Source organism: Centroberyx gerrardi, chromosome 23 (genome assembly GCF_048128805.1).
Source record: "Centroberyx gerrardi isolate f3 chromosome 23, fCenGer3.hap1.cur.20231027, whole genome shotgun sequence".
Lineage (NCBI taxonomy): Eukaryota > Metazoa > Chordata > Actinopteri > Beryciformes > Berycidae > Centroberyx > Centroberyx gerrardi.
The window spans coordinates 19,095,367-19,121,083 of NC_136019.1; the positions used below are offsets into that span (position 1 = coordinate 19,095,367).

The window sequence follows — 25,717 nt, forward strand, 5'->3', positions numbered from 1 at the left end:
GTGTGTGTTCGCCTGCAACCAAAACCACTGCTAAATCGTTTTATATCTAAAAGCCACGCTGGCTGCGGTAGCGGTCCTGAACTCTAAAACAGAGCAACTAGAGTTCTGGTCAGAGCGAGTGTATGTCATGAGCTGAGAGCTAGCTACCATTGTTAGCGTAGCTTGTTGCGTAGCTAGCTGTTAGCTAGCTAGCTAACCTTTAAATACTAAAAATAAATAAATAAACTGAACTAAAATTACCAAACCCACACTGATAACTAAAACTAAATTTGCAAAAAAGAGAAGCGAAGTACTTTGCCAGCAAAAGCAAAAAAATGTCTTATATTTGGTGTGTAGGTAAGAAAAATCATAGAAACAGTCAATGTAGTACTACCCACACACAAAAAAACAGGAGGACCAGAAGCCTCAAAGAGCAGTCATCACACTGAGATGAATGCCTTCTGGATTTATTCCATACTTTAGTGAAAAAAGTGCTCAGTGCACAATGTGAGGTTAAAAGCAAAGCAAACGTTTCAGTCAAACAAGACTTTCATCAGTGCTGTTACAGGCTCATGGATTGGAAGCATATAAATGGACAAGGCCATGACACAGGTGCAGTCAGTCACTCAGCTCACTCTGTTAATTGTATAGGCAGATTCCACAAACGTGAACAATATTACAAAAAAGAAAACAAACAATACAGCAAAGGTAGAGGACACTATAACTAAAACGAAATTTAAATTTAAAATAAACATCTAAAACTATTTAAAAGTAAAAGCTAATGAAAAATCCCAAACTACAGTAACCTTGGTATGGAGTCGCTATCCATGATCGCCACTCATTTGACAGAACAGATTCTCTATGTTGAGTTGAGTTTCTTATATTTCTAAAAACTGAATAAAAGCAGAATTTACATAAGAATGGCCTCTATTCAACATATGCAGACCAATAAACATGTAAAAGATTTAAAAAGACACAGTATACACATGAATAAATAGTGACCATTTTGTTGTTGTTGTTGTATTTTTTACAGAAGTGTGTGCGCTTTCACAAGTTGTGGCTCTGGACTTGAAACGTCGGTGTAGATTTAGCATGGCGGCATCCAAATGAGGCCTCAAAGGGGGAGAGAAAGATTCCCTATTGATCAGAATCATATGAGGATCATGTGAAAACAGGGAGACAGAAGAAGCACAGAAGAGTGGGAACGCCTGCCTTTTTCGAAATGCAACAGATAGAGTAATGCGTCGACATCGGAGGATCGACAAATTTGGGGCCAAAATTGTATTCAGCAAACAAGAAGTGGGCCTGTGTTTGCCCGACGCAACACTTCCCCCCTCTTCCCTTCTCTGTGATATTTTGGTTCTTAAGCGTTTTCAGTGCGGTTCCCCCCTCTGCAAGACGTAGCACGACTACAATAACAAGCAAGTGGAGGAATGTGGGAGAGTCAGCTGAGGTTATCGGCGCTGCAGGTAAAATACGTGCACTCATTCATTATATTCAAAAGACTTGTTTTTATGTTTGTGGCTGTTTTTTTTCCCTTTCTTCATGCCCACAGGTTAAGTGCCACCGAGGGTGATGGATGTGTTGCGTAACTACAAGCACAGAAAGAAAGAAGGAAAAAAAAAACACTCAGCCGGATGATTTCCTGCTGAAGAAATCGTACATGTATGTAGGCACATACACACACATGCAGAGACACACACACACACACACACACTCCAGACAGAGTGCAGACAGCGGTAAACAGGTTGAACAGCTTCAGCAACAGGAAAAGAGGAACTGCAAACATATGGATTTGTTTGGGCGGGACGTCATTGTTCCTGGAGGACAGCGATTGGTCGCTTGGATAAAGACGCCAGTGTGTGATTGGTCTTCTTGAATAGGAGTCATTTGGGGTTCTGTGAAAGGATTAGTGCGCTGTAAAGTGTGTCAGGAGGCTAGAATCGACATGTGACTGCCTGGTTACAGCATGACCACAACAACAACAAAAAATCATTTACATCTGAAACAGAATCGGGGCTGCGGTTCAAAATAAAATTTTAAAAGCCTGGCATGTTATTAATTTTCACTGTCCTGAAATAAACTCTGACCAGCAAGTTAGAAAAACTGCTATATTGCTTTCCTGATATTGGCCTTTTATTAAAAAATCAGATTATATGATGCAGTTTCATTACATATTTATTGTATAATTGTAGAATGATCAATACTACACTGGTTGTGTATGAGAAGACCTTAACCTGAGCTGATTCTAATGAGATATTTTGATCAGATTCCACACAAATATGAATAAATATGTTTTATTATTATTATCCTGGGTTTCAGTGGAGAGTTTTAGTGTCCCATGATGGTCTAAATGCTATTTCAGAGGCTTTTCCACCCTGCCAATAATACAATTCTGGGTGGAAACACTGAATACTACTATATTTTTTGGCATGAAAATGGTCAAATTGAAAAATATTGACTATTGGCAGCTTCCATCCAAAACCCCATATCATCTGAAGCGTACTTGAGTCCCATGCCGGCTATGTTTTTTTTAGCGTTCCCATGCATTTTGACTGACATTAACTGGCCCTTGTGGGAAAAAAAAAAAAAGAGTTTGTGGAACAATGTCTGTAATACACAAAACAAAAAAGGCCCCATGAGGACATGAGGTTTTTTTCAGGACATGGACAAAATGTAAACAAGCTGGTGTGTGTACCACATGTCTAACCTTATCTAACTCCTGACCTATGACCGAAATGGGATTAACCCGGGAGGCAAATCATGAGCTGGGAGTTCCAAGGTTCTATCTGGGTGGAGTGCAGTGCTGAGCATCACAGATTTGACATCCCATCTGGCAAAATCTTATTTTTTTTTTTTTAAATATTAAACCCCCGAAAGGTTCTGTTTTTTTTTTAAAATAACACCGCACAAGCATGAAGTCACATTCAAACATCATGAATATGCGGATAACTCAATTTTGATTAAAAAAAAGCCTGATAGAACCTTAGAAATCCAAGCTTCCAAAGTGCAAAGATGTGCATGACCTGAAACGCTATGAGAGACGTTTCACTCTCACTACCACAGAGGCCTGACATCCCCCCCCCCCCCCCCCCCCCGTAGGAGAGGATTATGGGGAATCTTCCAACTTCGCCATCTGTTCTGAATTGACTTTCAATTAATGCCGGCAAATGAGAAGCCATTGGAGGTGTGTGTGTGTGTGTGTGTGTGTGTGTGGAGGGGGGGGGTTCAAGACAGCAAAATTGAGATGTTGCTTTTCGAAATGTCAACTCGCTGCATGTCGTGCGTTCGCCGGCTTGAAGTTCAAATGAGATAGTATCAGTGACAGGAAAGACAGAAACACAGAGAGAGAGAGAGAGAGAACTGAGTAGACGAGAGATAATTTAAAAAAAAAGGCAAGTCGTTTAGTCCGGTAATGAGCCTTAAAATCTACAAAAAAGGAATAATTTTGCAATGGGGTGAGATCATGTCACTTGTTTCCAGTGCAAAACAGCATGTTTCACTACATTTTCACGAAGCAAGTGACAATATCTTGATACGACTCAAATAATCTGCCTTATCCTGCTTTGTTTCAAGACTTGTCACTTGTTTCGATGAAATTCTCAAAGCAGAACCCTCCTGGTCAATGAGGAAGTCCTGTGTTTTTTTTGTTTTTTTCAGCACACACTGCAAAAAATATCCATCTTAGCAAGTCATTTAGTCTGGTATTGAGTCCCAAAATCATACTTTTCTTGAGTGAAAAAAACGGCCAATGGGAAGCGACGGCTCCACTTGTTTCCAATGCAAATGAGCTGCCTTACATGAAGCGACTAGTGGATTGATACGCCGTATTTCACGATACTGTCAATTAAATTCTCCAAAGAAGGGGGAACTGCATCGGAAACAAGTGGCATTATCTCACCCCACTGGCCCGATTTCTTCGCTTGTTTTAAGAAAAGTACGATTTTAAGGCTCAGCACCGGACTAAATGACTTGTTAAGATGGATATCTTTTTGCAGTGTGTGTACATTGATGGTGAAAAGCCACACAACTTCCTCATCGACCGGGCCTCTGTGTTAGAGAGTCAATATGTGTTTGGCCGTCGGCTGCAGAGCTCTACTTTCAGATAAAGAACTCAATAATAGTCTAGTTTTCTGTCCTTGAGGGACCTGGCGACTAGAATAGAATGAGAAAATATGAATAGAACATAATTAGATATGTGAATATAGTTAGAAATATAATGCAATGCTGTCTGACTTCAATCCCACTGACCACACATGTACATATGGAGCCAATGCTATGACACACAATTTATTGCTCTCTCTCTCACACACACACACACACACACACACACACACACACACACACACACACACTCTCTCCCGCTTGTTCCTGCTTTCTCTCTCTCTCTCTCTCTCACACACACACACACGCCACACACACTCTCTCTCGCATGCACACACACCACACACTCCCTCTCCCTCCCTCCCTCTCTCTCTCTCTCTGTCACACACACACACTCAGAGACAATTACTCCTGGTGACACAGCAGGGAGGCAGTGAGGGAGGGGGAGTGTGTGTGTGTGTGTGTGTGTTTGTGTGTGTGTGTGTGGGGGTCAAACAGCTGGTCAATAGGGCTTGACTCAACCTATTTCCATAGGTCACGAACCCTGGGGTCAGAGGACAGATGAAGTGTGCCACACTATGTACCCATACTGTGATGGGAGGGCATCACTGTTACTGTCCTGGAAATCCCCCAGTTATGATTATTATTACTATTATTAATAGTAGCAGTACCAGTGGTAGTAGCACTGGTAGTCGTAGTAGTAGTAGTACTAGTACTAGTAGTAGTAGTAATATAATAGTAGTAGTAGTAGTAGTAGTAATAGTGGTAGTAGCAGTAGTAGTAATACTAGTAGTAACAGTAGTAATAGTAGTAGTAGTAATAGTGGTAGTAGCAGTAGTAGCAGTAGTAGTATCATTAACAGTAATAATAGTAGTAGTAATAGTAGTAGTAGTAGTAGTAGTAGTAGTAGTAGTAGTGGTAGTAATTGGGTCTATGCTTATTCTTGGAAGTCACAGTCATCCCAGTCTGCGGTTTAGACAAGAAAAAGTGTAAGAAAGGTCAGACTTAAGCAAGATAAGGGGGTAGGGTGTCTACTGAGAGCTCCAGTAATATTCTGCTTTGATTCAACAGAGACATCAGTTAGATCAGAAGCTAGTCTTACCATTGGTACTACACTTGTTCAAATCATAAATCAATACCACGGAAAGGACACTTTCTGATAGAGTGCAGGTGTTTGTCAGTTGGATCCTATTTGTGCACATGCCTGAATGGATGCATTGTCCTTACCAATAATGAAGAGGTGTGTGTGTGTGTGTGTGTGTGTATCCTCTAATTCCCCGAAATAGCAGCCATACAGAATAATTCCCTGTAATGGTAGATATGTGTCAAGACCTTCTGCTGGTAATCCAGTTATTAAATAGGAAGAAAAAATCTTACATGAACATTTAATGATCAAATCTAATTTTTGCCACTTTTTTGACTCCTACAACTCAGTTTACTTGTGACTTTTCCAAGTGTGTAGCACTTAATAGTATGAACTTAGTTGAAACTAAAAAGTGTAATGTGTGGAAATGCTTAACAAAATGCAGTTAGAATGATAAAGTAAGTTCAGGGAAAAATGGATATAGTAGGAATAAACATTTTTTACCAAGTGTTTTATTGTGTCATGTACAACCTGGTTATATTACAATTGCCTATTTACACATACAGTTGGGGGATTTTCATTCATAAAACAAACGAGGGGAGGGGAAAGAGTTATTCGATTAAGAAATTAACATAGTAATTCCACTCACAAATTTATGACTGCATCAAATCTACTTGATCCCCACTCAATCCCTTACTCACTTAAATCTGAGTAGAAATAATGAAAGTACTATTTGGGCTTCTGATGCAATACTCTAGCGGAGGAATCAAACCCACTACGAACAGGACGGCAGAGGTTTGCCTTGTTGCTTGGATACGAACGCGGAGGGAGGCGCATTAGCAGTGTTTCTCTGAATGAAACCGGCTTTCAATAGCCGACATATTGGCTCTAGACGTAATGTGTCGTCGAGGAATGACCTTCCTGCTTGAGCCGGAATGTCTCCAGTTTCCTTGACGCTGTTGAAGAAGCGCTGGTTGTGAAAACAGCGCCATTTCTGTCGGCGTCCATGATACGCGATGCTACCGCAGCGGATTCCGGAGCTCGAGCTCGGAACGGCAGCGGGAGAGAAGTAACCGCTCCCCCTTCGCTGCTCCTCTTTACTTCAAGCAACGGCAGGTAGGAAATTCGGCGAACCGAATGGGAGTTTTTATTTCGTAGTATTATGTTTTATTTTCTCGTTTGGTGTTTCATTTTTAGTCAGCTCCCTGCTTCACTGTCGGACGATATGGCGCACATTTTTGAAGGAAAAACGTCTGACAGTCCCCAGATAGCCTGCCGGGGCAGCCGCTCCTCCTCCCCTTGGTCACAACAACAACTAGCGTAGCGTACGCGCTAGCTAGCTAACGTTAGTTTGAATTTGAATAAGACATTTGTGTTAAATTTTGTTTATCGACGTATACAATTACATACGGTCTGTTTTCGGTTTGAATAAATGTCTCAATGTTATTTGGATTTGGCTAGCATGCTAATGTTAGCTAGCCATTTAATGGGGAACAGTCAGTGCTCTAATTTCACCATAGCAGCAGCCTACGTTCACCTGCCCGCACACATATCTAACTACGCGACGTCTGATTAAATACATTATTCATTAAAATAAAAATTATTCTGTCTTGTCTTATCTGGGTGATGCCAGTTATGTAGAATATCATAAAAGAAAAAACAAATTGTTCAATGACAGCAGGCAAGCTGTCCTCAGTAGCTAACTTGGCTAACTTAGCTCATTAGCTAAAGGTCGGTGGTCCAGCTAACCTTGCCATCCGCTTGCTAAGTGAAGCAGCCAACGCTAGCTAGCTTACATTAATACTATTTGTGAATGCAGTAAACATTTCAGCTGTCTCCACCTCGCTGGGTAGATGATAAATTAACATTAGCAACGAACGCTAATCAAAATCCCAAATACCGTAACCTGCTGTTCCCTAGTTGCATTACCGGACTCGAAGACGTTAATGTCTGATAATAATAATAAGTTAGTTAAGCGTAACTGACACATCCATTGTAAAGTACTAGTAAGTTACTTTAAACAAAGTGTATTCTGTTGCTCCTTTCCTTGCCAGACAAACTGTCTTTTATAATCGCAGATCGTAAGATAAAGTTGGCATGTGTGTATTACAGTCAGCAGCTAGCTGCCGGGGCTAGTGTGCACACAAAAAACAGCTGGGTTGTAGTCACTGGTCAGCCATATTTAGCAGTTATCGATGAAGCTAACCTTTCAAATTTGGTCCATTTGGACGTATTATACTAACAGAGTGTTGTTCTGTACAATCGGATTGACTGTTGAACTGATATGGTCACGTACTGCAAAGCTCCTTATCTTGCCCTTTTGACGACTATAACGGGTAGCCTATAATATGCCACTGTTGAGTGACGAGAGGGCCAGCCAATCACATCGGTGCAGCCTCCATTTGCTCTTCACGTTGGTTCCCTAATCCACTGCTGCCATATGAAACACATGCACTTGACAGCAAGCGTCTGTTTGACTGCCTATTGCCCACACAGTCATGTCACCGGCTGGAGTTTGCTTGTTGCTGTACTGTCATGAGTGCTAATCCAGGACATATTCTTTGGCTTTATGGCTCCCGATTGAAACTTTGCAGCTGTTGGTTTATGACTGTGATAGAGGGAGTAATCAGTAAAGTTTCTGTAGAGGAAGAAGAGTACCTGCACACTGTTGAAAACCAGCCTGGCTGTCATCCAGGTCTTTCAGAAAGACCTGTTCATGACCACTGCTGCTGTCACTTCTCGATTTACATTGCATTTACTTAACCACGGGGGTATTACACAGACTTACTTGAATAACTTTATGTTATATACTTGCACACACACCTACTTGCACCTACAACACCACAGTAGGGCTGGTTGAAATCAATATCAAGATAATAATATAAGGATTTTTTTTCTAACTATATAGGCTACAACATGCAAAATTACATGTTAAATAATCAAATTGATGCTCATCACATTGAACTGCATAGTAATGTTAAGTGTGATGTCAATTGAAAAAGAAGAAGAAAAGGTTTGGTTGAAATTTTTTCAAATATTACTTAAAATGTTTCTTACCTATCTACCTAATACAATTGTACTTGTTATCATCAGTTAAGACAACAGAATTGTGTATCACGATATCACAATGTCATCACAATATGAATCCGCTGAAAGACAATATACAGTAATTATTGCCCAGCCCCTTGCCATGGTTAAAATCCAAGCCTCTGGTTGGGGTGTAGTACTGTGGCAGGTCAGCAGAGTGGTAATTCTTGGTATCCTGCTCATTGTTACTTGTAAAGAGGGCTTACCACCATTATGTGTCATGTTGGTGGCTGCTGTCTGCATTATATGCAGAGCCCATGCTCTCTCAGGAGCCCATTAGCTTGCTGGTGTCCGTTAGCAGCACTATCAACAGTCATTAAAAGCCATCCTTTGGGACAAAGCAAAACTTCTCTGCGGTGGCAGGATCTGTCACAACATTTGTCATCCTATCTATTTACTATTTAAAATAAAGGAAAATAGTATGATTTCCATTGCCGAAAGCTGTGACTACATGCCTTGGCCAATTTTTATTTTTTTACAAATAGGCCTTGTTTCTTGCCGTTATGTTTGGCTCTGTGGGTTTTTTATGAATGCGGTCTTTGACTATATCTTAGTGCTGTGGGATACCTGCTTTCGACATTGAAAGTATTTCAGAGAAACTGATGCATGTTTGTTTGCTCTGTTTCAGGTTGTGCCGGTGAAGTAAGACGTAGCCCCAAAATGGACCCCTCCAACTGAGACGCAAACACGACTTGTGTTTTGCTCACCAGCTGATATCTTTCATCAGCATAAGCCATGCCTGACGAGTAAAGTCCCCTTTTTTGCTCAAAGCAATAAAAAAGAGAAAAGGAAAAAAAGAACATCTACATGCCTCCCCATGTAGAGCCCCTTCAGTGCGTCCTGCTGGAGTGATACCCCCACCTTCCAGATAGGCTCTGCCTCGTCCTCTCTCCACACCCTTTCCCACCAACCGCCCTACAGTAACCACCCGTCACAATGCCGCTCCACCTGAGAATGGCCAACACCTGAGGTCCCATGCGTCCAGTGAGCACCGATTCAGACGGTCCTGCTCCTCCTGAAAACCTCTCTTGCCCCTACCCCCCAGTGGGCCCCCTGCCTGCCTCAGAGATGTCCCTACTCCAGTCGCTGGGTCCAGTACAAAGCTGGCTTGGCCAGGAGCTGGAGAAGTGCGGGATCGACGCCATGATTTACACCCGCTATGTCCTCAGCCTTCTCCTGCATGACAGTTATGACTACGACCTGCAGGACCAGGTTTGTTCCAACAACCATAAGGAAACATTTTCAGTCAAATCATGTGGCACGGAAAAGGATTGCCCAGTTGATATTGTTTTTTTTTTGCATTGTCAAATCAGTGGGCATGTGACAACATTCAAGAAAAGGTTGGACAGGGAATATCACATTGCCCTAGATAGTGGAACATGCCATTTTGTCAGGAGAAGTTCACAATGATCTAAGGACTTTATTTCACATTATTCCACTGGTAGCATTGGCTAATTCCTTCTTCCTTCATTTCTCCCATTCATTATCACATTTTTTACCATTTGTGTTCATATTATTATGTTACATTTAATTGAAATGTTATGAACATATAGTATATAATATACATATTTTATGTAATGCAGTCATGATTTTGATTATCTAGCTTTGCCCATGCCTGCTTTTCTGTTCCGTAGTATATTTTTGGTGAATGACTGTTGTCTGTATTTAACAGGAAAATGACATCTTCTTGGGTTGGGAGAAGGGAACTGGGAAGAAATGGGGCAAGAGTAAGAAGAAAGGAGGGACAGACCTGAGTCTAGAGGAAATGAAGAAGCAAGCCGCTGTGCAATGCCTCCGTTCTGCATCTGATGAAGTAAGCATCATTCTGCCCCAGTGTTGCAACCAATTGATTCTCATTAATGTCTCTGTATATGGTATGAGGATTGGTGTTACTCAGTGTTTTCTATTTCTGTGGTGTGTGGTCTCTTCCCAAAATTACTCATTAAATTGAACCACTTTTCTTCTTTGGAGGCATGCAAACTATGGCCATTACTCATTAATTAAAGCTGGAACTATTTGGCCTGCCCCATCTTGTATAAAACTTTTGAATGAAATGTATTCAGAATACAGAAAGCATGGGCGTGTAATTTGTTTAATTATCTGTGTCAGGAATTTGTTACTGTAAGTATGCCTTGTTGATTATGAAGGTGCAGTCATGCACATATTAATTGCATAAATCACGGTGAATAGACATTGGATAAAGCCAAGCCCATGTGAGAGAGTAAAGCCTTCAACAAGGCAAGACCTTTATAGTCATTGTCTGGTCACCTCATTTGGCTGGGTTGCCACACCTTCAATTAGTTTTCACCGGAAAGGTTATATTAAGGTCGGCAGTAAAAAGTTGTTTCCTTGACATAAACCAATACTGTTCTCACTTGTAATGTATGACCTTCAAAGAATGTCCTTTGCATGTAAGCATATGCAACAGTAGTAGATTGTATTCCATGCCTTTTTTGTGAATAAAAAAGCAACAGAGTGAGTTGCTGACATTCTCCTCTGTGGCTGGCAGTAGTATGAGAGGCAGGCTGTAGTGGAGAATGAGACAACGTAGAGCTGGAGGTGGGAAGGGGGAAGGGTCTGCAAGGCAAGAGGAGGAGTGTTGAGCTCCTCTCTGGGGACTGGACTCTGCGGTCTATTTTTTAACCAGCACACGCTGCACGGGATTGCAGCAGTGAGCAGCAGAGTCGGTCGGCTGTCAGCTGACCGGCATTAGCACAATGATGCAAGAGGAAACACAGGGCAGGGGAGAAAACTTTGCTTTGCTTTTCACAGGGTGGCATGGTAAGGAATATTATTTTCTGGAAGAGTGAACAGGAAATGAGTGAGCTAAAAGATTCTGGCAGGGCTGGTACTTAGGATAAGCTATATAGTTGACGGCTATCCTCTTGAGGGTATTTGCTCTGACAGTGCCTTGGTCTGAGCAGGCGTTTGAACATGGTTGTCTTAGTTCTTTCCCAGCCTTGTTGTTTACATATAAACAGATGATGTTTTTTTCTTTTCATGTATCACATTGCTCAATTTAAGGAAGGCAGTAGGGCAGATAGGACATGTGGTAAATGTTCAATGCTTCAGAAGTGTTAAAATAACGTAGTGAGGCAATCACTTGTGCTTAGTCTTCTTTTTTTTTGAAGGCATTTCTGCCCCATAGCTAAATATAACACAGTCATGGTAGAACATGCCTAAGCTCTCACAAGTCAGCTGGTATGACTTGTGTCAACCCCGTGCCTTTCATTCTTTCATTTTATATTGGGGTCAAAGTTGATGTTGGGAACACATACTTTGCTCATACTTTAGGCTACTATACTGTATATTTTGGCATCAGTCTGGGTTGATTTAGGCAAAAACAAAAGTTAGGAGTTGAACAGGAAATAATTTGTGTTAAATGCAACCGATGCCATCAATATAGGCCTAGTCCTAGGACAATACTCTTTTGATGCTGAAAAGATGTAACAAAGATTTTCTTTCCTACAGTGTTTTGTAGGAAACACCACCATGGCTAAATTTGTTGGCATCATGAAATGTACTCTGTGTACTCTAACTCTCTGTGTTGGTTCACAGTATTTAAGGAAAGTAGATTTTGTAATTGGTTGCAAATGGTATATATGGGCCAACGGGACAATATGTCTCATAAATCTGTTCTTTTTCATCTGTGCAGAACTCTGGAATTGAGAGCCTGGTTGAGGAGCTTTGCTCCAAACTCAAGGACATCCAAAACAAACAGAAAGGTTTGGTTGATTCCCTTTATTACCATATTTAGGGCTAAACTTTTCAGTGCAAACTAGTAACAGAAAAAAAACTGAATAATAACTCTCCTAATATGTAATGATATTGTACTTTACAGAGGAAAAACAGATTCGGAAGAAATCTGATGGCTCTCAGTCTCCGGAGCGAGCTGAGTCCCCCTCTTCAAAGGACCAGGTGGAAATGTAAGCATCATGGTCATAATGTACCTATGAATTTCAATGATTGGGCTACAGGGCTCATTTGAACCATACTATTATTAACACATACATTTGTTCATTTGCACCATGCTATTATTATTAATGCATTTTAATCAAGTTTTTCTCTCATTGTGGCTTTAGGTATTATGAAGCCTTTCCTCCTTTGTCAGAGAAACCTGTTTGTCTCCAAGAGATCATGACGGTGTGGAACAAGGCGAAGGCCTGCGCATACTCCAGTTCATCGTCCTCTGCAGCCCCACAGACCAGCACAGACACCTCCTCCCCAAAAGATTGCAACAGTGAGGGTGAGGCTGCGAAGGAGAGAAACCTTGAGGCATGTGGTCCCACCACTACTGCAACCAACGAGAGAGGCCAGCAACGACGCAGCAAGAAGGAGAAAGAAAACCGATACCATGGTGGTGCAACAGCGGAGGACAGATCTGCCGTCCACTCAAAGAGACAGACAAGGCACAGATCCGAGGGCAAGTACCGGCCCCGATCCTGGTCTTCTGGCTCTAGCGAGGCGGGCTCAAGCTCAAGCGGGAACCAAGGTGACTCAAAATCGTCCAGCAGCAAGGCAGTTAGAATCAGGCACAAGTCCAGGGAGGCTGGAAAGAGTAAGAGAGGGCGCAACAGCGGGCAGGTGAAGCTGGCTCTAAAGGTTATCGACAAAGAGGAGCGAAGGAATACAGGAGGGAGCAGCAGCAGTGCCACTGGAGGCCCTGCCAAACCACAGCTTTACAAAAAGGGGAAGAGACCGCTGAAGGAGATTCGTAAAGATCCAGGCTGGGTGGAAGCAAAAGAGTCCGGAGTTGAGGCCAGAAACAAAAAGGAGTACATGGAGGAGCCACTTTGGTACACTGAGCCCATTACAGAGTATTTTGTACCTTTCAGCAGCAGACAAAGCAAGCTGGAAACAAAATATCGAAGCAAGGTGGACTCTCCTGATGGCTTTGCCTTGTCCACTGACATGGAGAGGTTACCTGAGAGAATACAGGGAATCTGCATTGCCAATGATAACTACCAGAGGGCGTACCTAGCAGCAGGCTCATTTGTGGATGGACACTTTGTGGAAGGGCCTGGCGAAGCAGAAGATGAAGCTGCTGAACTCACTGGGACCTCAAGCTGCCCTCAGCCAGAGGATAGTAGAGATTTAGATGACAAGCATCTGTCTGAATTCACTCACTTCTATGAAGTTGATATTTATCAATCCATATTGGATACTAGTGCCTCAGACTCGATACAAGAGAGTCGGATCTTGAGCATGATTCGACAGAAAAGCAAAGAGCAAAGAGACCTTGAGGCAGAATGTTGTTTAGTGTTAGATGGCTTTGAGCGGGAAGGGGAAAGTGCAATAAGGGCAGACTCGCAGGAAGCTTCGGGATCTGTTGGATTCTTAATGCAGGATCTTGAAAACATGGCTCAAGTCTGGGGATGTTATTCACCCTCTAGTTCAGAAGATATAGATGGAGAAAGCTTTGTAGGAGACTCTCCCATTCGGCTCTCCCCCCTTCTTGACAGTGTTTCGTTCACCCTGAGCAAGCTATCTGGAAATCTGGAGGAGACACATCTTCCTGAAGCCACCAGTGAACCACCTGGTTTGAACTCGTCCTGCTTCTCTCTTTTTGAGCTGCAGTATGATAGCCCCACTTTACCTTTTCCCCGCGACTCACTCACCGTTGGTCACGAAAACAACACAGATTCAAGTAGCTGTCTCGATCCACATTCTAATAAACAGTCTCGTTTGCTAATATGGACCAAAAATAGTGCCTTTGACGAAACTGAACACTGTTCTAACCTTTCAACGCGAACTTGCAGTCCGTGGTCGCATTCGGAGGAGACACGTTCAGACAATGAGCAAGGAAATATTCAAACAGAGGATCCTGCTCAAATTGGCAATGAAGAGATTGATTGTATAATCCCTCCTCTCTCTGGTACCTATCTAGAGGATGAAATCCTGGATTTTTTGCAGGAAGACACTGGCCGTCAGTGTGAGGAGGCCAATGTTAGCACGGCATCCAATCAGACCTTCACCAAGAAATCTAAATTGGAGTCCATTTGTGGCATAGCATTGGAAGAGGATGAGAGCAAACAGTACAACACTGGCATGTTTTCGGACAACACAAACCAACAGAGTGATGATTACAGCTCAGGGATAATAAAGGACATTTGGACTGCAATTGGAGATGGCGATTCTGTCATGTCAAGGCAAGGAGCAGAAAAGTCAACTGAGGGGCTATTCTCAGACGAGTCAAGCAGTTACCGCTGCAGCTGTCTTGAGGTGCAGGCTAAAGGAGGTCCAATTCAGGGACCTCAGAAAAAGGCAGTGCAGCGGTCAGAGTATCACCTTTGGGAAGGCAAGAAAGAAGAGCAGGGCTTAGCCAAAAACAAGCTCTCCAAGATAGATGGTGCTGGGGACTACATGACTCCGTCCAAGCCCTGGGACATGAACCCTGACAAGGAGAGTACATCATTCATCCTAGGAGGGGTGTATGGAGAGTTAAAGACGCTAAGCGGTGATAAGAACTGGGCCGTTGTGCCGCCCAGTGAAACGCAAGGTAGCCTGCTACAGTGTGCCGCTGCAGCCGCATCTGCCTCCAGCTCAGACATGCTTACCATCACCGGCACAGATGTGTTCATGAACACCGGCAGCTGCTTTGCCCCTGGGCATAGGCCCCTGTGGAGGCCTCTTGTTTCCTTTGGGCAGAGTGACCAGGCCATTAGAGCAGGTGGAGACGGATTGAATAAGGGATTTTCTTTCATCTTCCATGAAGATTTACTTGGATCCTACGGAGGCTTGCACAGTGAGGAGCAAGGTTTAGAATACCCGTTTGCGTCCTTCAACCTGAACAATCCCTTCTCTCAAGTCCTCCATGTCGAGTGTTCTTTTGAGCCTGAGGACATGGCTTCATTCAGCCCAGGGTTCAAACCCAAATCTATACTCTGCTCTGACTCTGAGAATGAAGCCTTCCACCCACGAATATATGGCATCAACCGGACGCAGTATAGGGCCATCCGCATTTCCCCCAGGACTCATTTCCGACCAATATCGGCCTCAGAGTTGTCTCCTGGTGGGGGAAGTGATTCAGAGGCCGAGTCCGAGAAAGAGGAGATGAGTTTTCCCGTCCTGGCGCCGGTGGACGTCTTTGATGATCCTCAGGCAGACCTCAAACCTCTGGAGGAGGATGCAGAATGTGAGGGCCCTTATTATGGGAAGTCAGAACTGGAATCTGGTAAATTCTTACCCAGATTAAAGAAGTCTGGCATGGAGAAGAGTGCCCAGACCTCTCTGGATTCACAGGAGGGCTCCAGTACCCTCCTGCCAATTGCTGAGCAAGAGATTTGCTTAGACTGCGAAAAGGCGGCAACCGCATCGACTGCAGACGGGCCGGTGGACGTCTCAGTCGACAAGATTCAAGAGGAGGAATCTTCAGGAGAAAAGGAGACCTGCTTATGTGCACCAGCAGGTCAGATCCCCAAGTATGGGATTGCTTATGACTTTGTTGGAGATGTGCCGGAGGTGAGAATTAATTAAAAATTGGCATTCTGATTGTGGTGTGTTCAGTGTGCAAGAGCATTGAGCAAAAATATAACCATGCAGTATTTCATGGTGTTTAGCATCAGCTGTAAAATGGGTTCCGCCTCTCGCCTCTGAAAATGAAGTCTCTCAGTCTGTTTTCTGAAAGACACGCTAATCACTTCTCTTTTTTTGTCGTGTTTAGTTCCCTCTGTTGAACATAAGTGGACAGGGAGGAACTGGCAACCAGCAAGATGAGTGCTGGTGGCAGAACACACTCTGTTCCCCCCTTTTCCCTGGATCTCAATGTACAGGTAAACATGCACATAAGCATATTTGAATATCTCTCCAAAAACACATTTTACGTCATATTCACCATTCACCATTTTATTCAGTGTACTTTTCTTAAACACATCAACTTGTAGCTTGTTAGTATGTTGCTCATCAAATCAGTCAGTATATGTTTCTGTCATTTAGCTTCTGTCATGAAATCAGTCAGTGCAATCTAGGAGGTGATCAGTCTTGGCAGATTTGTTCTAAGTGTTAAAGGGGCATTATGTAACACAGGACTTGTCGACCTCTGTCTGTGGCCAGTAGGAATTGCAACAACAGTTTTTTCCCAAAACAGAGTACGGGCTGGAAAGTGAGTTTTGAAAGCCAGAAATCTCAGCACTTGTCCGAGTAATTTTTGAGTCATTAGTATTGATCAATAACCCTGTCAGCCCCCTGCAGATATAATATGGTAATTTTGTGTTGTGGGGCAGTAAAAAATATCACTTATTGCACTTTTAAGACAAATTGGCATGTAGATGTTTGTTCTGAGGCGTCACTTAAAACTAATAATCCACTACATTTTCATATAAATAGATGTCCATTTTGCTTCTCTCTATCACTGATTGATAGTACACTATACTGATTCAACCTACAGTATATCCAGTTCATAAAAGGTTTTACATTTGCTGTTTTAAACACCTGGTGTAGGGTAGATCTTTCCTGGGGAAAAATCCTCTGGTGCAGAGGAAGTGATGTGTTTTACTTTTCTGTTTTGAATAAATAGGAGAAGAACTGGGTTAGCATGAGCAGTAATAATGCAGTAAAAATGGAACTAAACAGTTATCACATTGTTTTATAGTCTCAGAACAGCCCATGCTTGTTTGTTTGGGGGTGTGGCAGATGCTGTTGTACTGGTGACACTTCTGCAAAGTGATCGCTTGGAAATGCAGTGCAAAACACCACAGTAATGACCGCTTATCACCAAAGATATCCGAATTATTTTAAAAAATGTAGTTGCGGATTATAACTTTGACTGTTTCCTTGTGCAACAATCTCACCATTTTGCTTTATGTTTCTGTCCAGGGAGCAGCAACATTTGAATACTCCAGTTTTGCAGAGGACGCCTGTTGTCGAGAGGAAAGTGCCTCTCCCTTTGTGACTGGACCTCTACCAGCAAAGATTCAGGGGCATCTCAGAGCTGGAAAACCTACCGTAGGCTACTGTTCTGAGGAGACACCCCTCCACAACCCACCCCTAACCCTGCTGATTTTCATTTACTAACTTAAACCTTGTGTAATCAACAATCAGATCAACAAAAAGTGAGCGAAAATAGGAAAACTCAAAAAATATGTTCTCCATGTCTTTGAGTGATGCCATGTGCGGACACGCATTTTAGGCGTTTTAGAATTTGTTTCAGTTGATTCTTCTGTACATTGGTCCTCATTCAAGACTCACAGTTAGGTATTAGGGACAATCTTTTGTTCTATCCTTGTCAGTTTTCTTCCCACCTTTTTTGCTTTTGAACTAGGATACTGGTAGTTGGTGGTGTCTGAATGGTTGTGCATGTATGTTCGTCCAGCAAGTCTCACTCCTCTTTTTCTAGTTAAACCTGCAGCAATTTCTGTGACCTAACTGTGATGCAGTGGTTCATAATGTTGTATGAAACAACTGCTATTGCATCCTCTATTTTCCATCTTCTGTTCAGAAAGACAATATAAGGATGTTGAGGTTTTTGAGTTGTTGTGTAAGAATTTGAGTTAATTTGAATAGCTTGGATGCCTTTCTGAATGTGAAGTAGAGAATGTGTGCAGCTTTCTTCTAAAAATCCGTAAATTCCCCACGTGTGAAAAGTTATTATAAATGAGTCTGATTTTGAATGGTGATAGTCTTTCAAAAGCTAGTAGTAGACATAGTATGGTTTGTGAGGCAAAAATAATAAAAAAAAAAATATTCCAAAAAAAGAGGAAATCATAAGGAGTTTTGTTGGCAAAAAATACTAATAAAAATCTACTTAAATGCAATGCTGTAAAAGAATGAAAAGAAGAAAAAAAAAGTTTGCATTTTGGGGGTTAAGGCCCATCACAAAAAGACATGACTACAGCCATTTCTGCAGACACCTATGTGTTGCAATTGAATGAAACATTTGTTTTTGTAATTTCTATGGTACAAACAATTGGTGCTATGAATATGTTCAAAAAAATCTTTTGAAGTTGCAGTTCCATAATATGGCTGTGATGAGTAGATGCTATAGCCTAGTTTTGTTTGTAGTCCAGACAGAGTCAGAATCCATTAATATCTTTTGCGAAATTGTGAAAAGAAGAAAAAAAAAAAAAGTTTGGCTGATCGCGGTTCTTGCTTAACGCGGCTTGGTTTTTGTTTTAAGGTAACTCTCTTAACTTTTTAGTTGTCAGGCCTGTAACACCAGAAGTACTTACAGGTATTTAAACCTCACATTTCTACATATTCTTTCAATAGTTCAAGAGTCCCCAAGTGGAAGGATAAGGGCATCACTGATTTTAAAGTCAGTGAAGATGCAACTAAATATGTATAACAAATCGAATGGAGAAAAAAATGGTCAAACCAAAAACATGGCATATTTACACTAAGGTACAAATGCTTTTTTTTTTTTCTTTTGAGGTGTGTTTTTATTTTTTGGTTTACAATATAACTTGTTGAAATATCCAGTAATGTCTCACAGTGTGTGTGTGTGTGTATGTGTGTCTGTGTGTCTGCATTGAACTTGTAAAGACACTGGTTCAAAATGAGTGTGCTAGAACTTTATCTCAGAGAAATGTGAATGTATGCAAAAACGTACATTTACAAAAATGCAAATGCATTTGTGCCCCCTAAATTTGAAATGCACCTGAACAAATTTCTGTTATAAAACCCTCGAGGTGTGGTTGGACTGATCGTTTTTTGAGGCCTGTGCATTGACAATTAAATTGAGTTAACACATCTGCAGATAAATGCATTGTGCATTTCTTCTTGCACGTCTTGTAATCCCTGCTGTTCGTCATTGTTTCTGCTTTCCCCATTTAACTTCAGTATTTTTTGAACAGGTTATGAGGGCAATAGCAGGGTAACGTTTTTGCCGCATGATGCCATGAAACTAAAGCACAGATAACAAAAAAAAAAAATCACCATCCCACCATTTGTAATGCATTCATTGGGCGGTAAAAACATGTCTGTTAGCAGTGTGAGCAGACTTGCTGTAATGCACTGTCGCAGGTCAAGGTGTCTCCATTGTGAACACGGCTTTTGAAATGGTTTCCTCATTTGAAAATGTGAAGATGGTAATGTCCTAAAGGTTTGATCGATCCAATGCCAGTTTACCTGATAAAGGACCTCAAATGTCTGCCCCCCCTCCACCCAACTAAGTGTTTAGCTTTGGTCAACTGTTGTGTAAAACTGAAACATGAATGAAAGGCAACTCCGACTTCAGGGTTTCTTTATCTTTCTTTGACAGTCGTCAGACACTCAGGAATCCTTTAATACAAGCATACTGCATAAGCTACACTCAAATCTGTGACAGTGCATTCAAGCATTAATGCAAAATCTTTATTTGATTGTAGAGCAGAAATTATTGACAGGAGTTATTATTTCCAAGCAAAACACAGAGTTTACTGTAAAGTAATTAATTTAGAGCTAGTTTTAGAGCAAACCAAGCCATTGTAGATTGCATAAGCAATGTGGAGGGGAATTCAAGAGCCCTCAGTTCTATGCAATACCTTGGCGCATGTAAACTTAAAACATTCAAGAGTATATGGAGAAAAGTCATTCAATTAATTTTGCATGTAAATTACTTTTGAGTGAGGGACAGCTGAGAGAAAAAAAAATAAACCATGGAATGTCTCTAAAAAGCAGCATGCAAACATCACACTCCATCTCTTTATGTTGGAAAAACCAAAATGTTTTGGTTTCAAAAAATACAAGTGAGGTTAAATCAGTGATTGAAAGAATATTTTGTGACTGTGTGCGTGTGTGTATCTGTCAGTGAATGTGTGTAAGAAGCGGAGTCACAAAAAGCACTTACATGGGAGTTGAAAGGAACGCATCACACCTTTCTCCATTTGATTCTTCCATTGTCAGGCTGTGTTTTGAAACATGTTCGACGAGAAAATGCATTCAGTTTGAGGGTATGCATTTGGAACAACACTGACAGGGTCTAACATCGTTGAGTTTTGATTGCACTGTGGTCTGAAGAACATATCCAACACTGAAAACTTGAGTTTTCCTCGTCTCTTCATTCCCTAGATGATGCCCCTTCATTTCCCCTCCTCCTCCCCCCCCCCCCCCCCCCCCCCATCTCTATGCTCCTAAACCCCATCTGTCCCAAGTGGTTGTGTTGTTCTAATTTCATGTACACCCTGAGTAAATTATTTTGTTTCATTGTGGAGTTTCTTAACATCTAATAAAGGAATAAACCAAACATCAGCCTGTGTAATTGCCTGTCTACAGCGCTTTACTGTAGTGTAGTTTGTATTGTAGTAAGTGTGTTTGTATATGCAGCCACATATTTTGACACTAGAGGGCAGGATGGTGCTGCAGTAGCGTCAACTAATGCCTTCTGACTGAGAAACCATGTACATAAAGAGGGTAGTAGAAGGAGCCAATACTTGTTTATTATACAGTACCTACATAGGGTCGACTGATATTTTTTTGTTGCAGCTGCTGATAGCAGATATTTTGTGCCAATATTTAATATCTTAATTTTTTTTTCCATTTTAATGCCAAAAAAAGTAATCAGTGCCCCCCAGTAGTTTTTTATTTGTAATTGGCAAGGTGGAAAAGCCTCTGAAATAGTATTTAGACCATGTGTCACTACAACTTTACATTCAAACCCAGACTAATTATTTTTTCAAAGCATTACCACCTCTTTAAGGTGGGGTGACCCACCCCATTTAATGGTAGGAAACTGGGCCTCCATAAGGACTAATTTACAAAAAATAAAACAATTAAAATACAATTAATAAATAAAATGCAAAGTAAATCAAATTTAATTGCAATATTTATACTTTTTATGTAGCTGTAGTCAGGGAGGAACCTCCATATCAGCAATGGTTCCCATGACTGGCCGATATTTAAGGCCAATATTGGCCTGATATATCGGTCTAACCCTAGAATATAAATTCTTTATTATTCAAAACATACTGTTGTGCAAAATGTTATAGGCTCACTACCACATCCATCAAAAGGCTTTTGCGTGATTGACCTTGCCCTAGAATAGTGATAGCCTACCATCACTTGTGCATTTGTTATGCTTTAAGTTTTTCTCTAGCGATAGCTAAATAGTAGGGCAAACTTTCTAGTAATGCCGATACTAGGGTTAGAACGATATCTGTTTGTCTACATTGGAGCGATATTAGGCCTATATCAGATATGTCGTCCACCATAGATATGATGGAGGTTCCTCCCTGGCCACAGCAAAACAAAAATATTCTGTAAAACCTGCAATGATATTTTATTTCCTTTTCATGTTTTGTTTTATTAATTTGTTCATTAATGTTTTGTGAATGAATCCTTCAGTTAGAGGCAGTAATATATCCCAGAGTTCCCTACTATTGAAGAGGTGAGGTGGGTCAGGAGCTGCCAAGCCACCTAAAATAATTAGTTTTATTATCTTATGTTGGGCTAAATGCTGTTTCAGAGGCTTTTCCAAGAATAACATTCTGTGGGAAACACTGAATGCATGTAATTTTCCGGCATGAATGTAATTTTCCGGCATGAATACAGTTAATTTAAAAAATATTAAAAGTTGACTCAAAATATCGGCAGCTTTAATCCAAAAATATTTCGTAGCCTATCAGCCTTCAAAAACAGTCTAAAACAGTCTATTTACAGTCTATGGCTGAACAATAGTCAATAAGTGGTTAAACAAATATCAAGACAGTGATTATTTGTTTTAAAAATTAGCTTAAAATAGGTAGCTGAAAGGAAATGTTCACTTTTCTTACCAAAATGTGTCCATGTGTTGAGATTTTAGGTAGGTACTTGTCTCTTGCTGCAGCTCAGGATGCAAGGTCGATTATTAATGCCTTCAGGTCCAGACAGGTGAATCCATCGACACTGTGAACATTCTTGGCTCGATTACACCGCACTCTGGGTATAAGTTTGTTTTAAAATGGCGGCGGAAGCGTCGAGACAGGTATGTTGGTGTTAACGATACCAAATAAACTTACCAAGTGTTTTGATTCATATAATTCCTAACACTGAAGAAGTGTTTCGTCTGCCGTAGTGGTGTTGTTACAGCAAAAAAAATGTCTCTCGCCTTCTGTATTCAATTCGGCTACACTTGAGGAAGCGCTGGTAAATCAGTTGGCGTCAACGGACAAGTGCACTTGGCGAGCAAGTCCGGTTCGAAGTGGCGTTTGTTTTAGCCGTCACGTCAGCGTTCTTACAGTGAATTAACGTGTTTATCACATGAAATGACATTGTTCTGTTATTGTTTACGTGCACCAAGGTACGTTGAGAAGGCAGGGAGGTGATGGTGGTGCAGCAGTAGTCAGAGCATCATCATGGACCACTCCGGCCGGCTACCTGCCGCCCACCTGTAGCATCAACAGGCAGCATGGCGAACACGACGCAGGACACCCAGGACCGGAGAGGAAGCCAGTGTGGTAGGCTACTCGATATACTGTCTCAGTCAGTGTGTGTATCCTACATAATATGCATTACTCACACACTCACACACATAGACTCTGCTTGCCCCGATACGTGGCGTTCTCCCCGGTATGAAGATAACGTCACGCCAAACTCCATTCAAAAACTGGCATCTTAATGTGGCCTCGCATATTGGTAAATTATGACTAATCAAATTTTAAGAATCGTTAATGGGCAATTATCAATTCGGCATACATGTAATCCACCAAGCGGCACCTGTTTCAATACAATTTCAACTTTTATAGCTGGTTCACACTGCTCGCTACCGCCCACCAAGGTGTAGGTGGAAGAAGATTGTAGGAATACCAGAAGTTTAAATTATAATGAAACAAAAGTGATGCCTGATGGATTATATGTATGACGAATTGAAGAGTGGCTCCTATCTATTCAGAAAAGTCTTCATTTATATATTAGGTGGTGTATGTACCTTTGTTGGTAAACAAGGCCACAATAAACTGTCAGATTTTTTAATAGACATTGGCGCAGTGTTTTATCCATACAAGCGATGCAGTTGGTCCTATTGTACCTAAACCAAGGAATTCACAAACACTTTCATTTCAAGCACCTCTAAAGAGATATGCTTTTGCCATCTGAAAATATTTTTGTTGTTCTAATTTTAATAGAGAATTGCATAATTGTCTATACTGTAGGTGGAGTGACATCAGTAGGGAGAGTAAAACTTATGATCCAAACAGTCATCCTTACACATTTTGTCACTGGGCTGACTTGTAGTGAGTGAAGTAATAGTGAAATTAAACTGTTCCTCATTTTGCTGGCCCCCCTTTCACTCCACTCACTGTACTATACAATTGACCCATATGCCATCACCCTTGACCCAAAATTACTGAAGCGCTTTTCCCACATTCAAACATCACATTTAAAATTCACACACTGAAATAAATCATGTCTTTTGTTTAACCTGGAATTAAGTGGATGTTGCGTGAGCTTGTGCGGCCTATTGATAATGGTGTAATGACTATGTGACAGGGCCGGATTTTCTTGTCTATTCAAATGAGTGGTTCAGTTAAGCAGGCAATTATATGTGTATGTAAAAAGGATGCCACACAAGTGCGTTTCAATTGGGATTCAGATTCATGGTATGAAATATGGAACCATATGCAAGTGTTTGGAACGTTGGTCTTTTTCATGATGGGAAAAACAAAAACATGTAGGTCTACGCCAGAATATTGTCAATATGGACTAGACTTCACAGCAAAGTCATGTCAATGGCTAACAAGTTTTAAGGCAAACAAGATTTATAGTGGCATTATAAGTGGCATGGTATTTAACTATTATTTTACAAAAATATTTTCCAAAACACCTTTTACCAAATCAGTGAATAGCTAGACATATAACAAAGTACATCTGCAGTAATTCATAATAATAATTAGTTACTACATTTTGTGGCTGTCTCTGGTTTTAGTTATTTATATTCACAGTAGCATTGGAACAACCTGTAGCTCTGTTTTGGGACAAAGTCTACCAGGCTCACATGACAACCTGCTGGTCAGGGTTTAGAGCTTAGCTAAGACCTTGGCTTTGTATTTCAGTCATTTGGAAAGAACTAGGTATTAGGATAGGGTTTGACCTTTACATTTTATTTAGTTTGGTAGGTAAGGTTTTGCTACTTTTATGTTTTTACCCTTTTGCCATTCTAACATGCTCTCAATTACTGCACCTTAACCTTATGTGAGAGGAGAGTTGCTAAAGAAATGTACCAGTGGCTTTGAGTTACATTGACAAGTACAAGTCAATGACACCCTTAGCTCTGCTTGTAGAGACCTCGAATTCAACTTGGAAGAAGAAACTGAATTCAAATATTTATTTCTCTGGAGGTTTGCTTCATATCCAGCTCCAAGCAGCAGGTGGTGCAGTCAGGAAGCAACTCCCCGAGCTGCGCATGGATATCTATTGTCCTACACTTTGGAAAGTCCATTGAAACTCATCATGAAAAGACAGTGTGTGTGATCAAAGCCCTTACTGTCTGCAAGCATAGACAGTACGCCTTATTAAAATTCAAAGCAGTTCCGCTATTGCAAATCTCCTATTTCGTCTACGTGCTTTAGAATGGATTTCTCATTTTGTAACATGGATTTTATTTGTATCTCAAGTGGATAACTGAAGGGGTTATAATTTCTCCCTCCACGAATCTCTCAGGAACTCGTATAGTTGCACGCTAGCTGCTTAGCTTCCAAGCTGGTGTTAAAGAGTAGGCATGATGTAGACCAGTTCACATTTCAGTACGGACTCCAGTTACAGCCTGGTTACTGCTGGATCATCTTTCACCCCTCTGGACTTCCGGACCCTTTGTCTGTCTTGTCTAATATCCTGGCCTATGAGAAGTAGCTTTTTAAAGGTGAATACCACTCAAATTTAAGAATCCCTGTATGCCATTCTTATGATCTAGGAATAAACATGAGGAACTTTGTTTCTCGGCCCAGGCTGAGACTCAAAACTTTGATGTGTTTGTGAGTGAACTGGGAAAGAAATGACGCACCCAGGGAGGTTTTTCTGGGGATAGCCATACAGTTTCTGATTCAGGAGAAAGCTCATTTTGAAGTATTAAAAATGAATTTTTAATTGAGTGATATTCCCTTTTTCAAGGAGATGGTGAGGCAGGTGATATATCCCTTTTATTTCTGGTGAAGGCACTTAAGCTGACTATGGTTTGTAGGCCAAAAGTGTTGGAGGAATCTTGTCACCTTAATAGCCTACCCAGGTTCCACTTACCGATTTGTCATCCTCAGTTAATATTAGATGAAGGTCAGATTATTAACTTGGCAAAACTTTCATCTTCGCACAGTCTTTCCACCACTGTCCCTGGATCTAAACAGGCCATAAAGTCGATGTAAAAATCAATTCCCTGCCTTACTGTATGCAAGGAAATAATTCCACTATTATTATACTCCCTTGAAATGGGCCGTCGCAATTTATCATTGTGTCTAGGGATGGAAATGATCTATCTCAATTAATTAAAAGACATTTAACACAAGCTTTAAGCTCATCGATCATTCATCATTCATTTCCCCTCAAATCGCCTAGGTAAAAATTTGCACAATCATGTAATGAATT

The 25,717-nt window shown here is 41.2% G+C and overlaps 2 protein-coding genes across 3 annotated transcripts in view; both read left to right on the top strand.

The window, feature by feature from the left end:
• The first annotated feature begins 1,416 nt into the window (after positions 1-1,416).
• Positions 1,417-20,419, top strand: kiaa0232 (KIAA0232 ortholog). Of its 2 annotated transcripts, none has more exons than XM_078281835.1 (8): positions 1,417-1,448; positions 8,883-9,466; positions 9,927-10,067; positions 11,910-11,979; positions 12,096-12,180; positions 12,337-15,715; positions 15,918-16,026; positions 17,069-20,419. In XM_078281835.1, exons 2-8 carry the CDS (start codon positions 9,230-9,232, stop codon positions 17,083-17,085), a joined length of 4,038 nt encoding a protein of 1,345 aa, XP_078137961.1. In that variant the 5' UTR covers positions 1,417-1,448; positions 8,883-9,229; the 3' UTR covers positions 17,086-20,419. The 2 variants fall into 2 exon arrangements, with proteins under 2 accessions (XP_078137961.1, XP_071757472.1); XM_071901371.2 differs by lacking the exon at positions 1,417-1,448 and adding an exon at positions 6,170-6,283.
• A 1,675-nt stretch (positions 20,420-22,094) lies between these two features.
• Positions 22,095-25,717, top strand: part of tbc1d14 (TBC1 domain family, member 14) — a 44,459-nt gene continuing 40,836 nt past the window's right edge. Inside the window, exons 1-2 of the mRNA XM_071901369.1 lie at positions 22,095-22,130; positions 22,446-22,602. Of these exons, the coding sequence (XP_071757470.1) occupies positions 22,554-22,602 (49 nt within the window). The 5' untranslated portion in view covers positions 22,095-22,130; positions 22,446-22,553. The remainder of the gene's footprint in view (positions 22,131-22,445; positions 22,603-25,717) is intronic.

Bases quoted from the DNA above. Each gene is read 5' to 3' on its own strand.
- kiaa0232 (XM_078281835.1), top strand. From the start codon at position 9,230: ATGCGTCCAGTGAGCACCGATTCAGACGGTCCTGCTCCTCCTGAAAAC. The intron at 11,980-12,095 runs GTTTGGTTGATT...TGTACTTTACAG, and splicing joins CATCCAAAACAAACAGAAAG to AGGAAAAACAGATTCGGAAG. The intron at 15,716-15,917 runs GTGAGAATTAAT...TGTCGTGTTTAG, and splicing joins TTGTTGGAGATGTGCCGGAG to TTCCCTCTGTTGAACATAAG.